The 20,439-nt window shown below is 37.7% G+C and overlaps 1 protein-coding gene across 2 annotated transcripts in view; it reads right to left on the bottom strand.

Moving 5' to 3' along the window:
• Positions 1–20,439, bottom strand: part of Mon2 (MON2 homolog, regulator of endosome-to-Golgi trafficking) — a 92,430-nt gene that overhangs the window by 70,507 nt on the left and 1,484 nt on the right. For both annotated transcript variants that reach the window (XM_042698664.1, XM_042698663.1), the window contains exon 2: positions 8,933–8,996. In XM_042698664.1, the coding sequence (XP_042554598.1) occupies positions 8,933–8,996 (64 nt within the window). The remainder of the gene's footprint in view (positions 1–8,932; positions 8,997–20,439) is intronic.

Consider the following 20,439-nt stretch of genomic DNA (forward strand, 5'->3'; position numbering starts at 1 on the left):
ATTGTCCTAGGAAGTGGAAATAAATCTGACGTTTTTATTATATACAGAGATGAGCACTCTCTGTCTACCATAATTGTGATACACTACTTAATGTAAATACTTCCTGTGGTAGAGATTGTGAAGTCAAATGCTGTGCAGCAATCTAAAGACATTGGACCTTAACTATTTTATGTATCATTCCAGAACAAAAAGAGAAAAGGATTGAGCGTTTCTCATTAAAACTTTCTAATTAAAACTTGTATTTCCATTAAAATATAAAATAGGTCTTGGAAAGAAAAACTGTTTATCTCCTACTTAAGTGCCTTACTAAATATAACTGTGTGTGTGTGTGTGTGTGTGTGCAGGTGGGCACTTGTGTGTATGCGTGTGCATGTGTGTGCCAGTCTTGGGGCTTGAACTCAGGCCTGGCACTGTCCCTGAGCTTTTTGGCTCAAAGCTAGTACTCTTATCACTGAGCAACAGCTCCACTTCTGGTTGTTGTTGATTAATTAGAGATAAGATCTCATGGACTTTCTTGCCCTGGCTGGCTTCAAATTGCAATTTTCAGATATCAGTATCCGGTGTACTTAGGATTACAGGCGTGAGCCACCACTGATGCCTGGCATCTTTAACAAGTATTTAATAGAGTAACACTGTGTGATTGCTATATATTGTATTTCTAAATTATATAACTGTGAGGTCGAATGATGCACTTTCACACACCTGAAAGAGGTCCAGCATGTCCCCATATCCTAGGGGTTTCCTTGCTCTGAGCAGTTTCACTGCATAATTGCAGTTTTTATCCTGGAAAAAAAGAATTAAACTAGGATACCCCACTAGAGATTGTATTAACAGGAGCTAATAAAAGTTGTATAGTGATAAATTTTAGCAGTCATTAAATACAAATTTTAATTCTTGTTAAAGAAATGAAATGTGACTTAGACATTATTTCTACCTTCAAAATGCTTAAAATCTCTAGCTCTGGGAACACTGATGTTTCTAATACCATTAAAGAATTTTTTAATGTGTTTAAAAGGACAGAAAAGATATTTAAGTGATTCAAGAGCAAGATGACAAAATGTATATGGTTTTGTATTAAATACACAATACAGGAAAGGGTAGAACAATTCAACAAATGACAATGGTTCAATTAGTAATTTTGCAGAAAAAAAATCTAAGTCTTCACCTCAATCCATATATTATCAAAAAAGAAAAATATCAAGCTATAGGAAAACTAGACAAAATGACTAGACTGTCTTCAGAGAGAACAGCTACATCCTAAACATAAGGCAACAAAAGCATTCATAGAAATTACTTGGGTTATATAAAAATACATCTGGATTAAAAAAATTTTTTAAGATAGATGACTTGGTAAAAACAATACAAACATGATTGGAAATTAATTCATTTCTCTTTATAAATAGCCCAAACAATTTGAGAAGGGAAATATACAAATATGAAGAAATAAATGTAAAATACAAAAAGAAAATAAATGCATAAAGAGAAGTTTGTTCAGAATCAAAAAGAATTGTCAATTGGTGACTCAGTGGTAGAGTGCTTGCCTTGTATGCATAAGACCCTGGGTTCGATTCCTCAGCACCACATAAGCAGAAAAAGCCAGAAGTGGCACTAAAGCTCAAGTGGTAGAGTGCTAGCCTTGAGCTGAAATGCTGAGGGACAGGACCCAGGCCCAGAGTTCAGGCTCCATGACCGACCAAAAAAAAAATTTTTTTTTTCAAATAAACAGATAAGTTTTCCTGTTTGATTAACAGTTTTCTTTTAATTAAAAATCTTGGCAATGATGTACAAAAACTTACTGTTGGTAATGATACACATTTTTACAATTTCTGCAAATAAAATCTGGTAATATAGTCTAAGAACTTTAAACACATTCATAGCTTTATAATTTTATTTCTATATATTTATTATGAAGAAATAATCTGAAATGCTAAAATATATCTAAGATAAAGGAATTACAATATTCTTCTTTTTTTTTTTTTTTTTTTGGGTCCGGCCGTGCGGCCTGAACTCTGGGCCTAGGCACTGTCCCTCAGCTCTTCAGCTCAAGGCTAGCGCTCTACCACTTGAGCCTCAGTGCCACTTCTGGCTTTTTTTCTTTTTGCTTATGTGGTGATGGGGAATCGAACCCAGGGCCTCATACATGCAAGGCAAGCGCTCTACCACTGAGCCACCTTCCTAGCCCCTAGGAATTACAATCTTCTTGCTGAAATAATGTATAGCTACTAAAAACACCTAGACATGTCATCAAATACTTATAATGTAATAAAAGATGCAAATTAAAATTTAAAAATGAAAAACTCTAAAAGAAAAAAATGCACTATAAAAAACAAATGAATATTATTCTGTATACAAGTTGTAATCTCTTTGACCTCACAGATCAATGTGTGAACATTAAGCCTGTGTCTTCTTGCCTGCCTAACCAAAATAACCTCCTCCATGGTGGCGTACTTCATTATCTCCTCCACACTGTCACAGTGACTTACTTAAAAATATAAATTTGATCTACAATTCTCATTATTCATACTTCAGGGTCAGGCAACACTCAAGCTGGTTTATTCCTTCTGTATTTGTTTAAGCAGTCCACATTATTTGCCTGGTTAACTACTCTGCAGATTTTAAGACTTGGCATCAAACAAAAGTATTATGGGTAGAAAAACTTGACTAAAAGTGATTGGCACTGTAATGTAATTCAGTGATTAAACTCTATAGTTAAGGAGGTGCTTATTATTTCCCATGTGATGTGATACAATAAATACTGGCAATGTAAGAAAAAAATGGCAAAACAGATTTCAGTGATTTATATTACCCATCTTTCTGCTTTCCCTATTGTTCTTACAAATTACTTATAAAGAATATGTTGCGGAAGTGGTGTTGTGGCTCAAGTGGTAGAGCGCTAGCCTTGAGCTGAAGAGCTCAGGAACAGCGCTCAGGCCCAAAGTTCAAGCCTCATGACTGACAAAAAAAAAAAAAAAAAAAAAAAAAGAATATGTTTTTTTGCATGGCCAAGTTTTCATGCCAGTAAATCTAGCTACTCAAGAGACTGAGATATGGAAGACTAAAGTTCAAAGCCAGTTCCAGGCATGAAAGTCCTGCAGACTCTATCTTAATTGCAAACTGGAAAGCATGGCTCAAGTAGCAGAGAACCAGACAACCAAGAAATCTGAGTGAAAGCTCAAGGCTCTGAGCTCCCAATAACAGCAAAATAAAAATGTTTTCATGAAAATACTCCACGGATGTTTGTGAAATATCACCAATACATGCATTAATAAGAGAGAATATAATTAAATAAGTACATAAATAATCTTGTACATCAGCAAAAGAACTATATATATATATTTACTTATTACTACTTAGAGATCTTTAGTGATAATACCATGACGTATGAAAAAGATGAGGGAAAAATCACATGAAAAAAGAACAAAAATTATACAAAGTGATTACTCAAAACAGCTGTGATTGGGCTGGGAAGGTGGCTCAATGGTAGAGCGCTTGCCTTGCATGCATGAGGCCCTGGGTTCGATTCCTCAACACCACATAAGCAAAAAGGAAAAAATCCGGAAGTGGCGCTGTGGCTCAAGTGATAGAGAGCTAGCCTGGAGCTGAAGAGCTGAGGGACAGTGCCCAGGCCAAGAGTTCAGGCCCCATGACTGGATCCCCCAAAAAAACAAAAACAAAAACAAAAAAACAGCTGTGATTACTTAAAAGCAGCTATGAGCAGATAGTATTGTTAAGATTGGAGTAAAGATTAAATACACATTTTTTAAAAAGTATTACAACTTTATCAATGCCCTTGTTACAAATATCCACTCAAAAACTAGGTTATATAACTTCTAGCATATTGTAGAGTAGAATAATAAATGACTTATTATAGCAGTCAAATGTAAAGTAAAGCATCCTAGCATTGTGATTGAAAATCTTTATGCTGTTACTGCTCATTAGTGGTTGTGTCTCTAAAAAGAAAGGAAATTCTGAGATAATGGTCTGGGTATCTGAGTGGATGCTGACATTATCTGGCTTACCATTCCACTTATGTCAGCATTCATGATAGCACTGAAAACGAAGAAAGTAAACATTAAAGTAAGACGCTTAAAGAAGAAATGTAAAACAAAAATTTATTCTGCAGAGTAAATGGTCTTCCTTGGAAAATAATTCTAAGAAAACTAAAATTGGCTAGAAATCTATACTGAGTATCCTATCAATTAGACTAATTCATACTAAGAATGATTTTTACAATAACTATAATTTTCTGAATAAATAGGGACACAGGAGAATTCAACATCCTGTCTCCACTGAGAGCCTTCAATTATTTAGTATCTTTGATATCCATTGCATCTTTTACATCCAGTACAGAAGTAGTTTCTCATTATCTCAAGGACTTTGAAGTAGTCATGTGCGTGGCTCACGCCTCTACTCCTAGCTACTCTGGAGGCTGCAAGTTCAAGGCCAGTCTGGCAAAACCTGTGTGAGGTCTCTTTCAATCAAGAGCTGGGAGTTTTGGTATGTGGCTGTCATCCCAGCTAGCTATGTGTGAGACTGAGAAAGAATCATGGGTTCCAGACTGTTTGGGCAAAAATATTTATGAAACTCCATCTCAATGGAAGAAGATGGGTGTGGTAGAATTTGTCTGTCATCTTAGTTATGGCAGAAGCATAAAACAGGAGGGTCATAGTCCAGAAATGAGCCTGGACAAAAAGCAAGACACTATCTCAAAAATAATCAGTAGCCAGTAGGTAGTAGTAAGCTCACATCTACAAGCCTAGCTACTCAGGAAGCTGAGATCTGAGGACTGCGATTCAGAGCCAGCCAGAGCAGGAAAGTATGGGAGACACTCATCTCCAATTAACCACCAGAAAACTCAAGTGGAGCTGTATCTCTAAGTGGTAGAGTGTTAGCCTGGAGCAAAAAAGCTCAGGGACAGAGCCCCAAGCCCTGAGTTTAAGCCCCACAATGACAAAAAAACAAAAAAGAAAACCAACAAAAGGACTAACAACAAGGCTCAAAAATACAATACTTGCCTAGTAAGCACAAAGTTCTGAGTCTAAACTTCTCAGGGGAGGGGGAGAGAGACAACTGTAAAGAAGTAAATAAACAGTTCGTAGGTACCAGTGCTCATGTCTATAACCCCGGCTACTCAAGAGGCGGAGATCTGAGAATTGCAGTTTGAAGACAGTTTGGTAAGAAAAATTATGAGACTTCATTTCTAATAAACCAGCAGAAAAGCCAGACTAGGAGGCATGGCTCAAGTGGTAGAGAGTAAGCCATGACTGAGTAAGCTGAGTGAAAGCACAAAGTCCTGAGTTTCAGTACCAGCACTTAAAAAAATATTTTTCAGGAAATAGGAATTAACCATTTTTTTTTCTCAGTATTTACTGCAATTTAGGACTACATGCTAGCCAACTGAATTTATTCTTAAGAGTCTTTAATTTTCAAGATGCAGTACAAATTTGTATTTTTTTTTTTTTTTTTTAAGAAATCAACTGCTCTAAATACTTGCCAGAAACTTCTAGGATAGGACCAAGCATGGTGGCTCATGCCTGAGTACCTATAATTCAGATACTCTGGAGGAGAGATTGGGAAGATCATACTTCAGGGCCAGGTCAGGTAAAAAGTCAGGCAAAAGTATCATCTTAACAAACGAATTGGGCATGGTGGTACATGGTTAAATCCCAGCTATCTGGGATTATAGGTAGGATTGCAGTCTAGGCCAGCCCAGCCAAAAAGTACAAGATAAGTGAAGCATTTGCTTCACTTCACATTGGCTAGTGTATGGCTCAAGTAATAGCTTTCTTTGAAAGTGTGAGGCCCTGAGTTGAAACTCCAGCACTGGAAAAAAGGGGGGAAAAAGGATAAAGTATACATTTCAAAACTATGAACATTAAAGCATTAATTACTGAACACTGTATGTGCATAAAAATCTGTTCCAAGTTGAACTGAAGAGCTAACTGGATTAAAATAAAATGAATAGTTCATCAATATATTAAAAACTCAGAGACTAGGCAAAAATGTGTTGTTCTTCCTTAAGATAAACTAATTGGACCTCTTACTTAATATAGAACACTAGAACAAATGATGACCCTTTGAAGAAATTAATCTTTTACCCTCCGTCAACTATAGAATCAATAAAAAAAAAAACCTCCTCTTATTGGAGAATAAGTTGCTATTATCATTGATTACATTGATATCTAATCTGATCAGCACATAAAAGTCTCAAATTATCTTCTCCCCCTTCCCCCCCCTCCCCCCCCCCCCCCCCCCCCCCCGCAGTTGTGGGCCTTGAACTCTGGGCCTGGGCGCTGTCCCTCAGTTCTTCAGCTCAAGGCTAGCACTCTATCACTTGAGCCACAGTGCCATTTCTGGCTTTTGTTTTTTGTTGTTTTTTTTTTTAATTGGAGATAAGAGTCTCACAGCCTCTTCCTGCCCAGGCTGGCTTTGAACCAAGATCCTCAGATCTCAGCCTCCTGAGTAGCTAGGATTACAGGTGTGAGCCACTGGTGCCCTGCTTTTCAAATTATCTTTAACCATCTATTTTCTCTTATTAGCTCACCTGCCCAACATGCACCTCCCAAACCTACTTTCCACCCTCCCAACCTCAATACACCTCGTGCCTTTACCCACATTTACTCACTCTTCAATATGGACACAGTATTATTTACTGCTGTGAAAAAAATGTTAGCAAAGGATTTGATGTTTTTGATAGACTTGAAAACCAAGAAGATGCTGTGAGAAACATGTCATTGAGAAAAAGAAGTATCCCCAAATTCAAAGCTGAGTAGACATTCTTATCCCTTCAGTTGAACTATCCCTAAAAATCATTATTACTGCATTTTGCAACACTTTTAAATCTCACAACTTAGGGGGTCTACTGATAGCCTATTTTTCTTGAAATGCAAAGTTGTTTGTTTTTTGTTGGTCTTGGGGCTTGAACTCTAGGCCTGGATGCTGTCTCTCAGCTATTAAGCTCAAGGCTAGCATTCTACCACTTGATCCATAGTGCCACTTCTGGCTTTTTCTGCTTATGTGGTGCTGAGGAATCGAACCCAGGACCTCATGAATGCAAGGCAAGCACTCTACCACTGAGCTACCTTCCCAGCCCTAAATACAAAGTTTTTGAGTATTAAGTTGATTGTTCACTGTTTAGATTTTGTATAAATTAGTAAGACAGCTTTTCTCCCTTGCCAGTTGAAATCAAACGTACTACTGGAACTGGAAATTCATGCAGACTAAAGGATAGGTATAGTAAGCAAAGGTACAAACACTTGGGAGAGTAGCTAGTATGGAAATCTCCAAACACCATGGCAGCATACTTTTAGGAAGAATACAGGTTTTCACCTCTTGTATTTGTTTCTGGTTCTACTATGTAAGTGACCTCAAGCAAGTAACTTAACCTCTTTGCATCTCTACTTGGTATAAAACATTTCCCCTCGAGACTCTTAACATATAACAGATTCTCCTTTTCTCTCACCAAAAAATGCCCTTTCCCTCTTTACTATGTTCATTATGATGTCAAGAACTGAAGGCACCAGAGACAGTAGAACTGAGTGGAAAAAAGATGCCAAGAAATTCATGAAAATTCTTCCTTGAAAATCAACTTTAGTGCTGGGTACTAGTGGCTCATGCCTGTAATCCTAGCTTCTCAGGAGGTAGAGATCTGACATCATGGTTCAAAGCCAATCCTGGAAGGAAAGTTTGTGAGACTCTTATCTCCAAATAATTACAGAAAAAGGTGGAAGTGATGCTGTGGCTCAAGTGGTAGAGTGCTTGTCTTGAGCAAAAGGATCTCAGAGATAGCACCCAAGTCCAGAGTCCAAGCCCTAGGACTGGGGAGAAAAATTAATCAAAACAAAATTCTTTTTTTTTTTGTCAGTCATAGGACTGAACTCTGGGCCTGGGCACTGTCCTTGAGCTCTTCAGCTCAAGGTTAGTGCTCTACCACTTGAGCCACAGCACCACTTTCCATTTTAAGTGGTTTATTAGAGATAAGAGTCTCACGGAGGACTTTCCTGCCTGGGCTGGCTTTGAACTGTGATCCTCAGATCTCAGCCTCCTGAGTGGCTAGGATTATAGACATGAGCCACCGGCGACTGGCTAAAAAAAACAAAATTCTTTTAAAATAAAATTTTATTATTATTATTCAGGTATTGTATGGAAGGTTTACTGTTTCATAAGTTAGGTAATGAGTACTTTTCTTTTTGGACAATGTTACCCCTTTCTTCACTTCCCCCCTCCTGTTCCCGAACATGCATAGTTCATTTTCCACAGTCTTACGCCCAGGACTTAAAATTCATACGGTACTACTAAATCTAAAATACATTATGGACTCCTGGTATTATATTAAAGATAAAATAGACCTTGAAAAAAAGAGTAAGAATCAGTGCTTCATTCAATTCAGTGGAACAAATACTAATTGAATGCTTTAGGATATAGGGATCTGTCCTTGTTAAATGACAGGAGGTGGAGGAAACAACAAAGATGACAGTAGAATAATATTCTTGCCTTTCAGGAATTAGTAGTTTTAAAGTTTCTTATTTCAGGGTAGTAATAGCCCTCATCTGAGTAATCAGTTCACAAATTGGAGTCATTCATATATTCTATAGCATAAAAATAACAGAAGAGGGTCTGGGAAGGTGGCTCAGTGGGAGAGCGCTTGCCTTGAATGCATGAGGCCCTGGGTTTGATTCTCCAGCACTACATAAGCAAAAAGAAAAAAAGCCAGAAGTGGCACTGTGGCTCAAGTGGTAGAGTGCTAGCCTTGAGCTGAAGAGCTGAGGGACAGCATCCAGGCCCAGAGTTCAGACCCCACAACTGGACCCCCCCCCCCAAAAAAAAATAACAGAAGAAAGATGCTCCAGAAAACTAATGTAGTCTACTATTAGTCAATTTCTCATTAATTACTGAATTAATGCAAAAAATTTAATTTAATGCAAAAAATTACCTGCCAAAATTTCGGAGTTTCTTGCAGCTATTGTTTTAACTTTTATTATTCCTGATTCAGCAGCCTGTAAGAATAAAAAATAATTAGAATAAAGGTGATGTACAGAATGGTTACAATTACATATGTCAGGTAATGAGTACACTTCTTTTTGGACAATGTCACAGTTTTTCCCCTCCAGGCCCCACCCACAAGTATTGTTCATTTTCAACATCATGTCTAGTGAATACCACTGCTGCATTTGCTTACCCTTTGTCCCTCCATTTTTGTGCTCCCCCTTACCCTCCCAAAGACAGGTAAACAAAACAAAAACAATAACAAAAAATTAGAAAATAAAATTTACAAATCAACATGAGTATTCTAGGATATACAAGTTATATAGATTAATAAAACTTATAGGCACAAATAATTGCTATGATCCTTAATTTCCAAAACATGAAATATTAATCCTAATAGTAACTTATGCATAAGACATAATAAAATATGATTATATTATGAAAACACTCATCAAAGATTTAGAATTTGGAAGCTAGTAGGACAGAAAAGCAGAGAAAATAGTAAAGACAACATATGAATTCAGAGAACAACAAAACCAGTGGTGATCTGGAATGACCAATACAATCCATATGACCCAGTCACTGTTCAGTACAGACAACAGTAATGGTCTCCCTGGCTGTACTCTCTCCATGCTCATGTACCTTTTCTAAGGCCTGTTAAATGATTCTGTAAACCACTCAATATTCAACCAGTAAGCTTTATTCTACTTAAGCCAACCAACCAGAGTCAGTCTTTGTTGCTTACACTAGGACTTACTTCTGAAACTTTAAAGTAACAGTAATGTCCCAAGTTAAATTAAGGCTGGCACTCTACTTGAGCCATACCTCCACCTTTTGCTGGTTAACTAAAGATTAAGAATCTCATGGACTTTCCTGTCCAGGCTGGCTTGGAAAAAATCCTCAGATCTCAGCCTTGTGAGTGGCTAGGATTACACACATGAGCCATTGGTGCCCAGAAAATGTGTGGTGTGTTTTTAAGCAGTGCAGTAAAGCTGGGTATGGTGGCATGCTTCTGTCATCCTAGCTACACATGTGTAGAAAGGATGATGGTTGTCCAGGCAGGGCAGAGCAAAAATACAAATCCTATTTGAAAAATAACTAAAGCAAACAGGGCTGGCTAGCATCTACCTAGCAAGCATGATGCCCTGATTTCAAACCCTATTACCGCCAAGAGTGAGAAAGGAAGAAACGAGAATCAGAGAATCAGGATGACTACTGGTGGAAACCATATATTGGCACTTTTTTTTTGGGGGGGGGGGTCCGGTCATGGGGCCTGAACTCTGGGCCTGGGCGCTGTCCCTCAGCTCTTCAGCTAGCTCACGGCTAGCGCTCTACCACTTGAGCCACAGCGCCATTTCCGGCTTTTTTCTTTTTGCTTATGTGGTGCTGAGGAATCAAACCCAGGGCCTCATGCATGCAAGGCAAGCACTCTACCACTGAGCTACCTTCCTAGCCCCTGAGTAAATTTCTTAATGGTTAATTTCTTACAGATGAAACTATTCTATAGTATTGGGATTTGTTCCACTGTCATCTTCAAAAGCTTAACTTTCTTCTTACTGTGGCACTATATATGTATCCAAATTCATTACCTCATTTTGCATCAGTGTCAACAGACTGATCTAACTGAATCATCATAAATACCAATGTTATTTGGCTAGACATCCTAAATTCTAATCAGTAACTTTCTTACCAGCTCCTCAAATCTGTTCTGTGACCTCACTAATGCTAGATGTAAATAAAGGATTTCAAGTTTGCAAGTTTTCTGAGTTCCTGAGTTAAACATGAGTTGACATATGGATGTGTACATATATTAAACAAATATTTTTAATGCACACAAAAAGGAGAACAAATAGAGTATTTTAAGTTCTTCTAAGAAGTATTTGAAAAGACATATAAACAGTATTTTCATTCCTAAATTCAGTAAATCACCAAAGGGACTATTTGTTGTCTTGATATAATTAAACTTATATCATAGTGAATTTTTACATTCAAATTTCTATTACTGAAACACTTTGAAATTATAATGTCTTATTTTCATAGGTATCCTAAGTTGTTAGAAAGCTTTATAGTAGTTACTGACAATACATATATAACAAGGTCACCTTAAATACTGTAGTCTTACTTCCTACCAAAGTATGGTAATCTTAGCCTTCATCTTTAAAAAAAACAGCTGTGACAACACAGGTCTTCAGAGTCAGATTTCTATCCATTTACAAACAATGAGAGGTAGAATGGGTCTTGCTTTAAAATCTCCTTGAAAGCTGGGTGCCTTTCACTCATGCCTATAATCCTACTTACTCACAAGGCTGAGACCTGATGATTTAGGTTTGAAGCCAGCCTGAGCAGGAAAGTCCATAGACTCTTATCTCCAATTACCCATTAAAAAGCCAGAAGTGGAGCTGTAGCTCCAGTGGTAGAGCACTAGTCTTGAGCAAAAGAAGCTCAGAGACAGAGTTAAGGCTCTGAGTTCAAGTCTCAGGACTAAAACTCACACACACACACACACACACACACACACACACACACGTATCTACTTGAGTTGGAAGTGTGATGCAATTCAAAAGGTCATAGTGAAGACCAAACTAATCTAAAACAAAACAAGTGTTTTGCTGGTATGGTGATACATGCCAGCAGTAGTACTTCCACAATTACTTTCTTTTTTGTTTTTTGCCCCTTCCTCATTTCCCTCCCCTCAATTTCTAAATACATAAGACTCCTAAACTGCATCAGCATTCCTAAACTATAAGGCTTACTGTACAGTAGAATTATCCCTCCCCATTAAGTTTTTTTCTTCAACACAGAATGTCTATTTAGTAATATATCATGTTGTCTTTTTCTCTCAAAGCCTACTTGCACACTTCCAGTAAAGCTCATTTTCAATCTAAGGGGTCTCTACTTATAATCTTATCCTCTATCCAGTCAGTGTCTCCACTCTGTTGGTTCCTTCATATCCTTCCATCTCTACTACTACTTCTCAAAATTACTGGGTCAGGGTTTAGTTCAGGGGTAGAACATTTGTCCAGCACAAGTACTGAGTTCAATCCCCAGCATAATAAATAAAATAAACAAATCCCAAAGTTTAGTAATTTGAACAAATCTTTATCGTGTGTGTGTGTGTGTGTGTGTGTGTGTGTGCGTGCGTGTGCGTGTGTGTGGGTGCACGCGCACAGGCGTGTGCACACGTCAGTACTGGGACTTGAACTCAGGGTCTTGTGCTCCTACTTAGCTTTTCACTCCTACTTAGCTTTCTATATACGAGCCACCTCTCCACTTCTGGCTTTTTGCTGATTAATTAGAGATAAAAGTCTAGGATTTATCTGCTGGCTTCAAACCTTTGTCCTGAGTAGGTAGGATTACAGGCATGAGCAACCAGTATCTGGCTCATAGCCTCTTATTCTTGCTTTCCTTTCTCCAAAAGACTGGCGATTTACCTCTTGAGCCAAACCTCCACTTCTGGCTGTTTGCTGGTTAATTGTAAGTAATAGTCTCTTAGTCTGCCTAGACTGGCTTTGAACCAAGGTCCTTAGACCTTAGGTGCCTGAATAGCTAGGAATATATTCAGGAGCCACTGGTGCCCAGCAGGAAGGGAGGGAGGAAAGGAGGGAGGGAGGGCAGGCCAGGCACAAGTGGCTTATACCTGTTATCCTAGCTACTCAGAAGACTGAAAGATCTGACGATCACAGTTCAAAGCCAGTCCAGGCAGGAAAGTCCATGAGACTCATCTCTATTTAACCCCCCAGAAAACTGTAAGTGGTGATGTGGCTCAAAAATGGTAGTGCAGGGCTGGGAAAGTAGCTCAGTGGTAACTCTACTTGCCTTGCATGCATGAGGTCCTGGGTTCGATTCCTCAGCACCACATAAACAGAAAAAGCCAGAAGTGGCACTGTGGCTCAAGTGGTAGAGCTGAAGAGCTCAGGGACAGCACCCAGGCCCAGAGTTCAAGCCCCATGACCAACAGAGAGAAAAAAAAAAGTGGTAGAGCTCTAGCCTTGAGAGAAAAAGCTTAGGACAGCACCCAAGTCCTGAGTTTAAGCCCCTTGACCAACAAAAAACAAACAAACAAAAACTTAGATATACCTAATCACTGACAAACTTAAATAAAACTTTTTGAACTGAAGGTGTAGTTTAGTGGTACAGTGAGTGACTCCCATCCTCAGAACATAGGTTCACTTCTCAGCTTGCAAGAGCAAAACCTAAACCCCAAAAGAATAAAAAGCAACTCTTATACTCAACCTTTATTCCATCACTTCTTCCTATGAGAACTACTTCATTATACATGTCACACTTTAACCCAATCATTTCATTATGTTTCTCTAGCTTAGCTATAAACTATATCATTACTAACTTTCAAGTAGTAGCTACATAAGTATATCTAAAAGAATAAATGAAATGTTCTAAATAGTATCAAAATTTACCCACTTAAATTGAGAGGGAGGCCGGGTGCTGGTGGCTCACGCCTGTAATCCTAGCTACTCAGGAGTCTGAGATCTGAGGATCGCAGTTCAAAGCCAGTCCGGGCAGGAACGTCCGTGAGACTCTTATCTCCATTAAACCACTAGAAAACTAGACGTGGCACTGTGGCTCAAGCGGTAGAGCACTTGTCTTGAGCTGAAGAGCCCAAAGACAGTGCCCAAGTCCAGAATTAAAGCCCCACGACTGACAAAAATAAATAAAATAAAATAAAATAAAATAAAAGGGAGGAGGGATTGTACTGCCTTCCAAAATGAAAAAAAAAAGAAAAAACTCAAGATATCTGATCAAGGTATCTGCCATCAGGCCATGGGCACAGTCCTCTGGCTCTCTGAGTTCTGCTCTATTCCAGGATGAGGCATCCTCAAGCTACTTCCACCTTGGCAACAAAATTTCACAATTTCACGGATCACTCTCTACAGGAGAGAAAGAGCTTCTTTCAGTAGATTCTGAGGATGAAGGGGAAGCTTTTCTTTCCTAGGCATGCTCATTGGCATTATGTGGCTCGGGCAGGAATTGAGGTGGGAGGGGAGAACCTATACTAGATCAAACTCACCAAAGTACCTTGGAAATAGCAGTAATACAAACTTATCCAAATCTAAAGGGGTGAAAACAATGAAGTGTAAAATACTGATGAAGAAAGCAAAAGGAATGGAGAGCTTTAAAAAGAGCTAAGACAAAAAGTAAAATCTAAACTAATTTAAACTCAGATAATAAAAGTACTCATTAGACACAAGGGAGGTATGGGGCTGCCTGAAGACTTTTAGATGCCAGGTAAAATCAGAAGTCAAGTCCACACTTGGGAGTACTTAATAGATATAGAATACTCCCTAGAGGACAATATACTCATAAAACAATTACTGCATTGAAATTAGTAAGATTTTCCCCCCTAATGTTCTAATACTCTACAATCATATGTATACCGGTATACCATTAAAAAACCTCTGGCTTCTAGGAAAGAAGAAAAATTAATTTTCTTTAACATATGAAATGAAAAACTGGAATGTAGATTATATGTAGATGAGTAAGATTATATGAGCATTATATATAAGATTATATGAGAATTACCTAACACTTCCCCTTTTTTCTTAAAAATTTAATATTAAGGGATGGGAATATGGCTTAGTGGTAGACTGCTTACCCAGCATGCATGAAGCCCTGGGTTCAATTCCTCAGTACCACATAAACAGAAAAAGCAGGAAGTGGTGCTAGGTTCACTAGAATGCTGGCCTTGAGCAAAAGAAGCTCAGGAACAGTACCCAGGACCTGAGTTTAAGGCCCAGAACTGGCAAAATAAATAAATAAATATCTTCAACAAGTATCTAATTAACACCTCCTTAATATACAAATGTTTTCACTACATTGGACAGAAGGATAAACAATGTACTATATTAGTTCTTAAGGACTTATTTAGAAAAGAAAAAAATATACTTTCTAATAAAGTTACAGAGACTTTAGCTCAAATATAAAATACAAGACAAAAAGGCTAGGTAGAGTTCTTATCTATCATGTGATACCCTTTGGTTCAATCCCTAGAACTGCAAAACACACATTGACTTACATATATACACACATACACATACATGTATTCAGCATCATCTCAAGGCCAGAAAAAAAAAACTATGAAAGCAGATAATGTTATAAGCAGAGCAGCATAGAGAAAAATAATGTTTGAAGACAGAATTAGAGAATACTGAAAGAGGAGAAACAGAACATAGACTATTATAAAGGTCAAACTATAAGTTCCAAAGGGGAAAGAAAGGGGAAAAGAAAGCAATAGTAACAAATCAGGAAGCAGATAAAAGCTAAGCATGTTTTAAAGGCAATTCCAGCACCATACAATGTGAAAAAGACATATGTATTCACATCCCAGTTCCTCCATGTTCTAGCCATACTATCTTGTGCAAATGACTGAATCTCTCTAAACCTCTCTATAAAATGAAGTATTTACTTACTCACTGTGTACCTTTAACATTTTGTGACAGGGTTTTATTTTGTGACCAGGGCTCATCTATGAATGTAACCTACACTGACTTTGAACTCTCAATCTTCTTCCCTTAGCCTTCTGAGCATGGAATTGCAGATGTAAGTCACCACATGTGGCTGTATACAATATGCAAGCTGAATACTGCACTACAATCAAAAGATGCAAAGCTCCCAGCTAAATTTTACTCAACCTTGAGTAAATTTTATTTTTGTATATCCAGCCATTTTTATACTCAAGAAACTTACTAAATTTCTTTATAACACAATAGCAAAACCAAGTATTTTCTACATAGTTGAAAACAAACTATCTCATAGAAAAGAAAGGCAAAGAATTCAAGTTTCTAAGTCTTCTTCCCTTTTGATTTGTAAGTCAGAGACAAGGTCTCTTATTTCTACGTCACCAAAGCATAATGCCAGTAAGTAATCAAAACAACATTTTTTGCCTGGCATTGGGGCACATGACTGTAAGATACTCAAGAGGCTGAGACCTGGAAGATCTAGGTTCAAAGGCCAGCTTAGGCACAAAAGCTCAGTAGATTATCTCAAAATAGCAAGCAAAAAGCAGGGTTGGAGCCTGTGGCTCGTGGTAAAGTGCTAGCCTAGCAAGTGCCAGCTCTTGAGTTCAAACCCCAGTACCAGGACAAAAACTATTAATCTATTTCCGTTTGTAAATACTGAACAGGGATTTATTCAACTATGCTTATGGGAGAAAGAATACAATGTAAAGAAAAAATAACTATAATACATTATAAAATACTAAACTAAACCAGCTCACAAAAAGGCATATAAAGATGTTCCAGTCCTCAATCTTCACTGTGAAAAAGTTCTGAAAATAGGGTTTTATCCCTCCCCCAGAGAACCAATGACTTGAGCCCCAATTCTCAAATATCAGATTGAACACACTATCATGGTAAACAGAAGATGTCTCTTGCACCAGCATTAACAGAAAACAACAAAACAAAACAACATCCAAAAAAAAACAAAACAAAACAAAAAACAAACCTCACAGTGAATATGGGGAACTACACCAGAGGAACTCAGCAAAACTTCTGCCAACCCATTTCTATCAGGCTTGAACAAGCAGCACAAAACTCAAAGTGCATAGCTCGGGAAGTTTGAATTAAAAAAAATATTTATACCATAACTCATTCTGTGATATTAAAAAAGAAAGGAAATCCATTCAAAACCTAAACCTGCCACCTCCATTCAAATGCCCTTCATCTGCTTCCCTGTTTTATTACCCATTTCCTGGACTTCACTATCTTCTTGTACATCACAATCTGAAATTCAGTGTCTCTACTACTGTCCTAACATCTATTCTGTAGATCTTTTATTCTCCAAACCCATGGCTCTGTAGTAAACAAGACACTGCTGAGTAGTCTCTAAATACTTTCCATATCTTCTGATTAATCGAAACTATTGAGTGTATTTCTTGGTTGGGAATATACCAATCCACTGGCATTTGAATCACTTTTCCTACAAAACAACAACAACAGAAAACAATAACAAAAAAAAAAAAACTCATGTTTCAAGTTAGTTTACTTGTATTTTTCCAAAGTGATCCACTGATCTCCTCTAACTTTCCACTCACCATTTCTTTTACCACTAATTACTTCTAAAAGCAAGCTTTTTTTCCTAAAAGAAAATAAAAGCCACAGACCAAACTGCCCAGAACTTCAGTCTCTCATATCTCTCTTTAAAATTTCTCACATTCAAACTCGTTTTTCCTTTTCCTTTCAGCATCAGAAGATGTTTCCCTCCTCAAATTGAAATCCAGTTCATACAAAACTCCAGATTTTGCAGAGATCTTGCTCGAGTAAGTACTTACCTTCACTCCTTTATCTTTAACTTTAGTCTGCCTATCCGAGCATTTCTCTTGAATACTATTTCCCAGTACTAATAGTGCCTTTTTTTAGCCTGATATTCTCACTCTAATAATCTTACTCCTATAATTCCTAATATCATATACAAACCTTACATCTGAATCTGAAATTCCAGAGCTCCCTCTTAAGCAATACACTACTTTTTCAAACACCTTACTAGTCAGTTCCATTTGGATGTCACCCATAAATCTTGATATATTCAAGACTAGACATTCCTCCCACAGTTATTGCCTTTTCCTATATTTCTTCTCTTGGTGATCCATCTACTTTCAAAGCCAGAAACCTAGGAGACAGAACAGATTTTTCTCTCCATTACATGAAAGATTCCCCTGCACAGATAATTTTACCTACCAAATCTCTCTTGACATCACCCATACTGTTGGGATGACAGGTTCACACCATCACACCCTGCTTATTGATGGGTTTCACTTTTGCCTAGGCTGGACTTGAATCCTGATCCTTCCAATCTCCATTTACTAAGTAGCTAGGACTATAGGCATGAACCAGTGCTCAGACCTTAAGCACTTTTTTCCTATTCTTTTATTTCCTTTTTTATCATTAAGTAGTCATACACATGAGTTAAGCATTCATCTGTTGTCCCAGGGTTGAGACACTATCTTTTATCAATATTCTTTTTCTCTGTCATATTACAAGACAAGGAAAAATTACTTATAACTTAAAATAAGGACTAAATTTCAAGTTTTACTTAATTCTAGCTCGTTTTAAAAGTACCGGGGACATCTCTACAACAACAATAAAATATATTTAAAAATAAAAATAATAAAATAACAAATAAAAGTACCAGGGAAGGAGGCGAGCCTTCCAAAGTAGATATACAATTAGAGCTCTTTTAGATTATTAAGGTCATGAGTAGTCCAAAATGAGGTTGCTTGCTTATGTTTGTTTACTGGAAAAGGTCTCACTAAGGACTCCATATTGGCCTCAAACTTCACTATTCCTATACTGAATGTGGTGATTATAGGCATGCACCATGATACCTAGCTCAGACTTAACTTTTTTCAGGTAATATTAGAAAAGTTGACAGTAAAGATACCCTTTAGGTGGGCACTGGTAGCTCACACCTGTAATCCTAGCTACTCAGGAGGCTGAGATCTGAGGATCATGATTCAAAGCCAGCCAGGGCAGAAAAGTCCATGAGATTCTGATCTCCAATAAACCACTAGAAAACCAGAAGTGGCACTGTGGCTCAAGAGGTAGAGCGCTCGCCTTGAGTTGAAGAGTGCAGAGACAGCGCCCAGGCCCAAAGTTCAAGCCCCATGACCGACAAAAAAAAAAAAAAGGAAAAAAACCAGCAAAGATATCCTTTATCTACACGTAGAAAAGTTATTTTACACTTAGTAAGGTCTACCTACCACCCAAAAAGAAACTCACAACCTTATCAGTTCCTGAAATAGAAAAATAAATATAAAAATTGGCATTACTTTTAAAATTTACTGGAGAGGTCAGTGCTGGTAGCTCATGACTATATTCCTATCTATTCAGGAAGCTAAGATCTAAACATGTGAGGACCTGAGTTCAAGCCACAGTAAAGACACCAAAGAAAACTCAAGTTTGAACACATCTTTTTTTACTGGTTAACTGGAGATGGAGTCTTGCAGACTATTCTACCTAGGTTGGCTTCAAACCTCAATCCTTCTGCTTTCTGCCTCCTGAGTTGCTAGGATTACAAGTGTGAGCTACAAGCTCCAGACTCAATTCAGCAAATCTTTACAGAGCATGTGCCACATACAAAATTACGTATCAGTGACAATCACAGAATTATTTTTCCACTACTGCAAAGAGTAGATACAATTACAACATATCTATCTAGCCAGTATTCAAGTAAAAACTAATATGCTTTAATAAAAGCTCTGGATTATGAATGGATTGAACTCTACAATGTTGTAAATTGCCTTGTTTAGAACCCTGAACGAATTTGTTCAATAGAAATAAGAAATAGCAAGTAAGTTCCCAGGTTAGCCCACAAAGGCCTGTAACAGAGGAACTGTGGTTTTTAATATGGATTATTAGAATTGGAAACAGTATGTAATATATAGTTAAAATTATAAAATTTGATATTTTCCTCTTACATCTAAAATAACCTAATTCTCAAAGATTCTTTGAAACAGTAGAATTCTTAAAAATTGTTATACCTTTCAACCAACAGATAATATAGAGATAAAATGACAATCAGTTTCTAAGCAAACTACTAACTGAAATGATACACATTAGCTATTTTCCCCCAAATAGCACATTTGGTTTCCATCATCAGACACTATTTGATTACTTTATTAAAGAAATACAGCCGGGCGCTGGTGGCTCACGCCTGTAATCCTAGCTACTCAGGAGGCTGAGATCTGAGGATCGCGGTTCAAAGCCAGCCTGGGCAGGAAAGACCGTGAGACTCCTATCTCCAATAAAACCACCAGAAAACCGGAAGTGGCGCTGTAGCTCAAGTGGTAGAGCGCTCACCTTGAGCTGAAGAGCTGAGGGACAGCGCCCAGGCCCAGAGTTCAAGCCCCACGACTGACAAAAAAAAAAAAGAAATACAAGCCAGGTGCCAGTGGCTCACGCTTGTAATTGTAACTATTCAGGAGGCTGAGATCTGAGGATCCAGGTTAGAAGACAGTCTGGGCAAAAGAATCCATAAGACTCTTATCTCCTATTAATCACAGAAAATGCCAGTAGAGCTGTGGCTCAAGTGGTACAGCGCTAGCTTTGAGCAAAAGAAGCTCAGAGATATTGCCCAGACCCTAAGTTCAAGTCCCAGAACCAGCACACACTCAAAAAAGGAAATACAAGATAGTGTTTGTTGAGGACTGAACCAAGGCACTCACAGAAAAGTTAAGATTCCTTAGAAGCCTAAAATACAAACCTTATCAGTTAAGTTCCAATTATAGAATCATTATAATAACAAGGGTATTTAAGTATAAATCTATGAAATTCCTTGGTGAAATTTTCAGGGCAAATGAAATGAGATTACTAAACTATCCATATTAAAACAGAGTAAAGATAAAAATAAAATTCTTCTACAGTAATATCACTGAAATAACTTATTCTAAAAAATGAGAAAGGAAACTGCAAATAAAATAAAATTTAGAATCAAAACAGCATC

Source organism: Dipodomys spectabilis, unplaced genomic scaffold (assembly GCF_019054845.1).
Source record: "Dipodomys spectabilis isolate Male_0828 unplaced genomic scaffold, ASM1905484v1 ptg000234l, whole genome shotgun sequence".
Lineage (NCBI taxonomy): Eukaryota > Metazoa > Chordata > Mammalia > Rodentia > Heteromyidae > Dipodomys > Dipodomys spectabilis.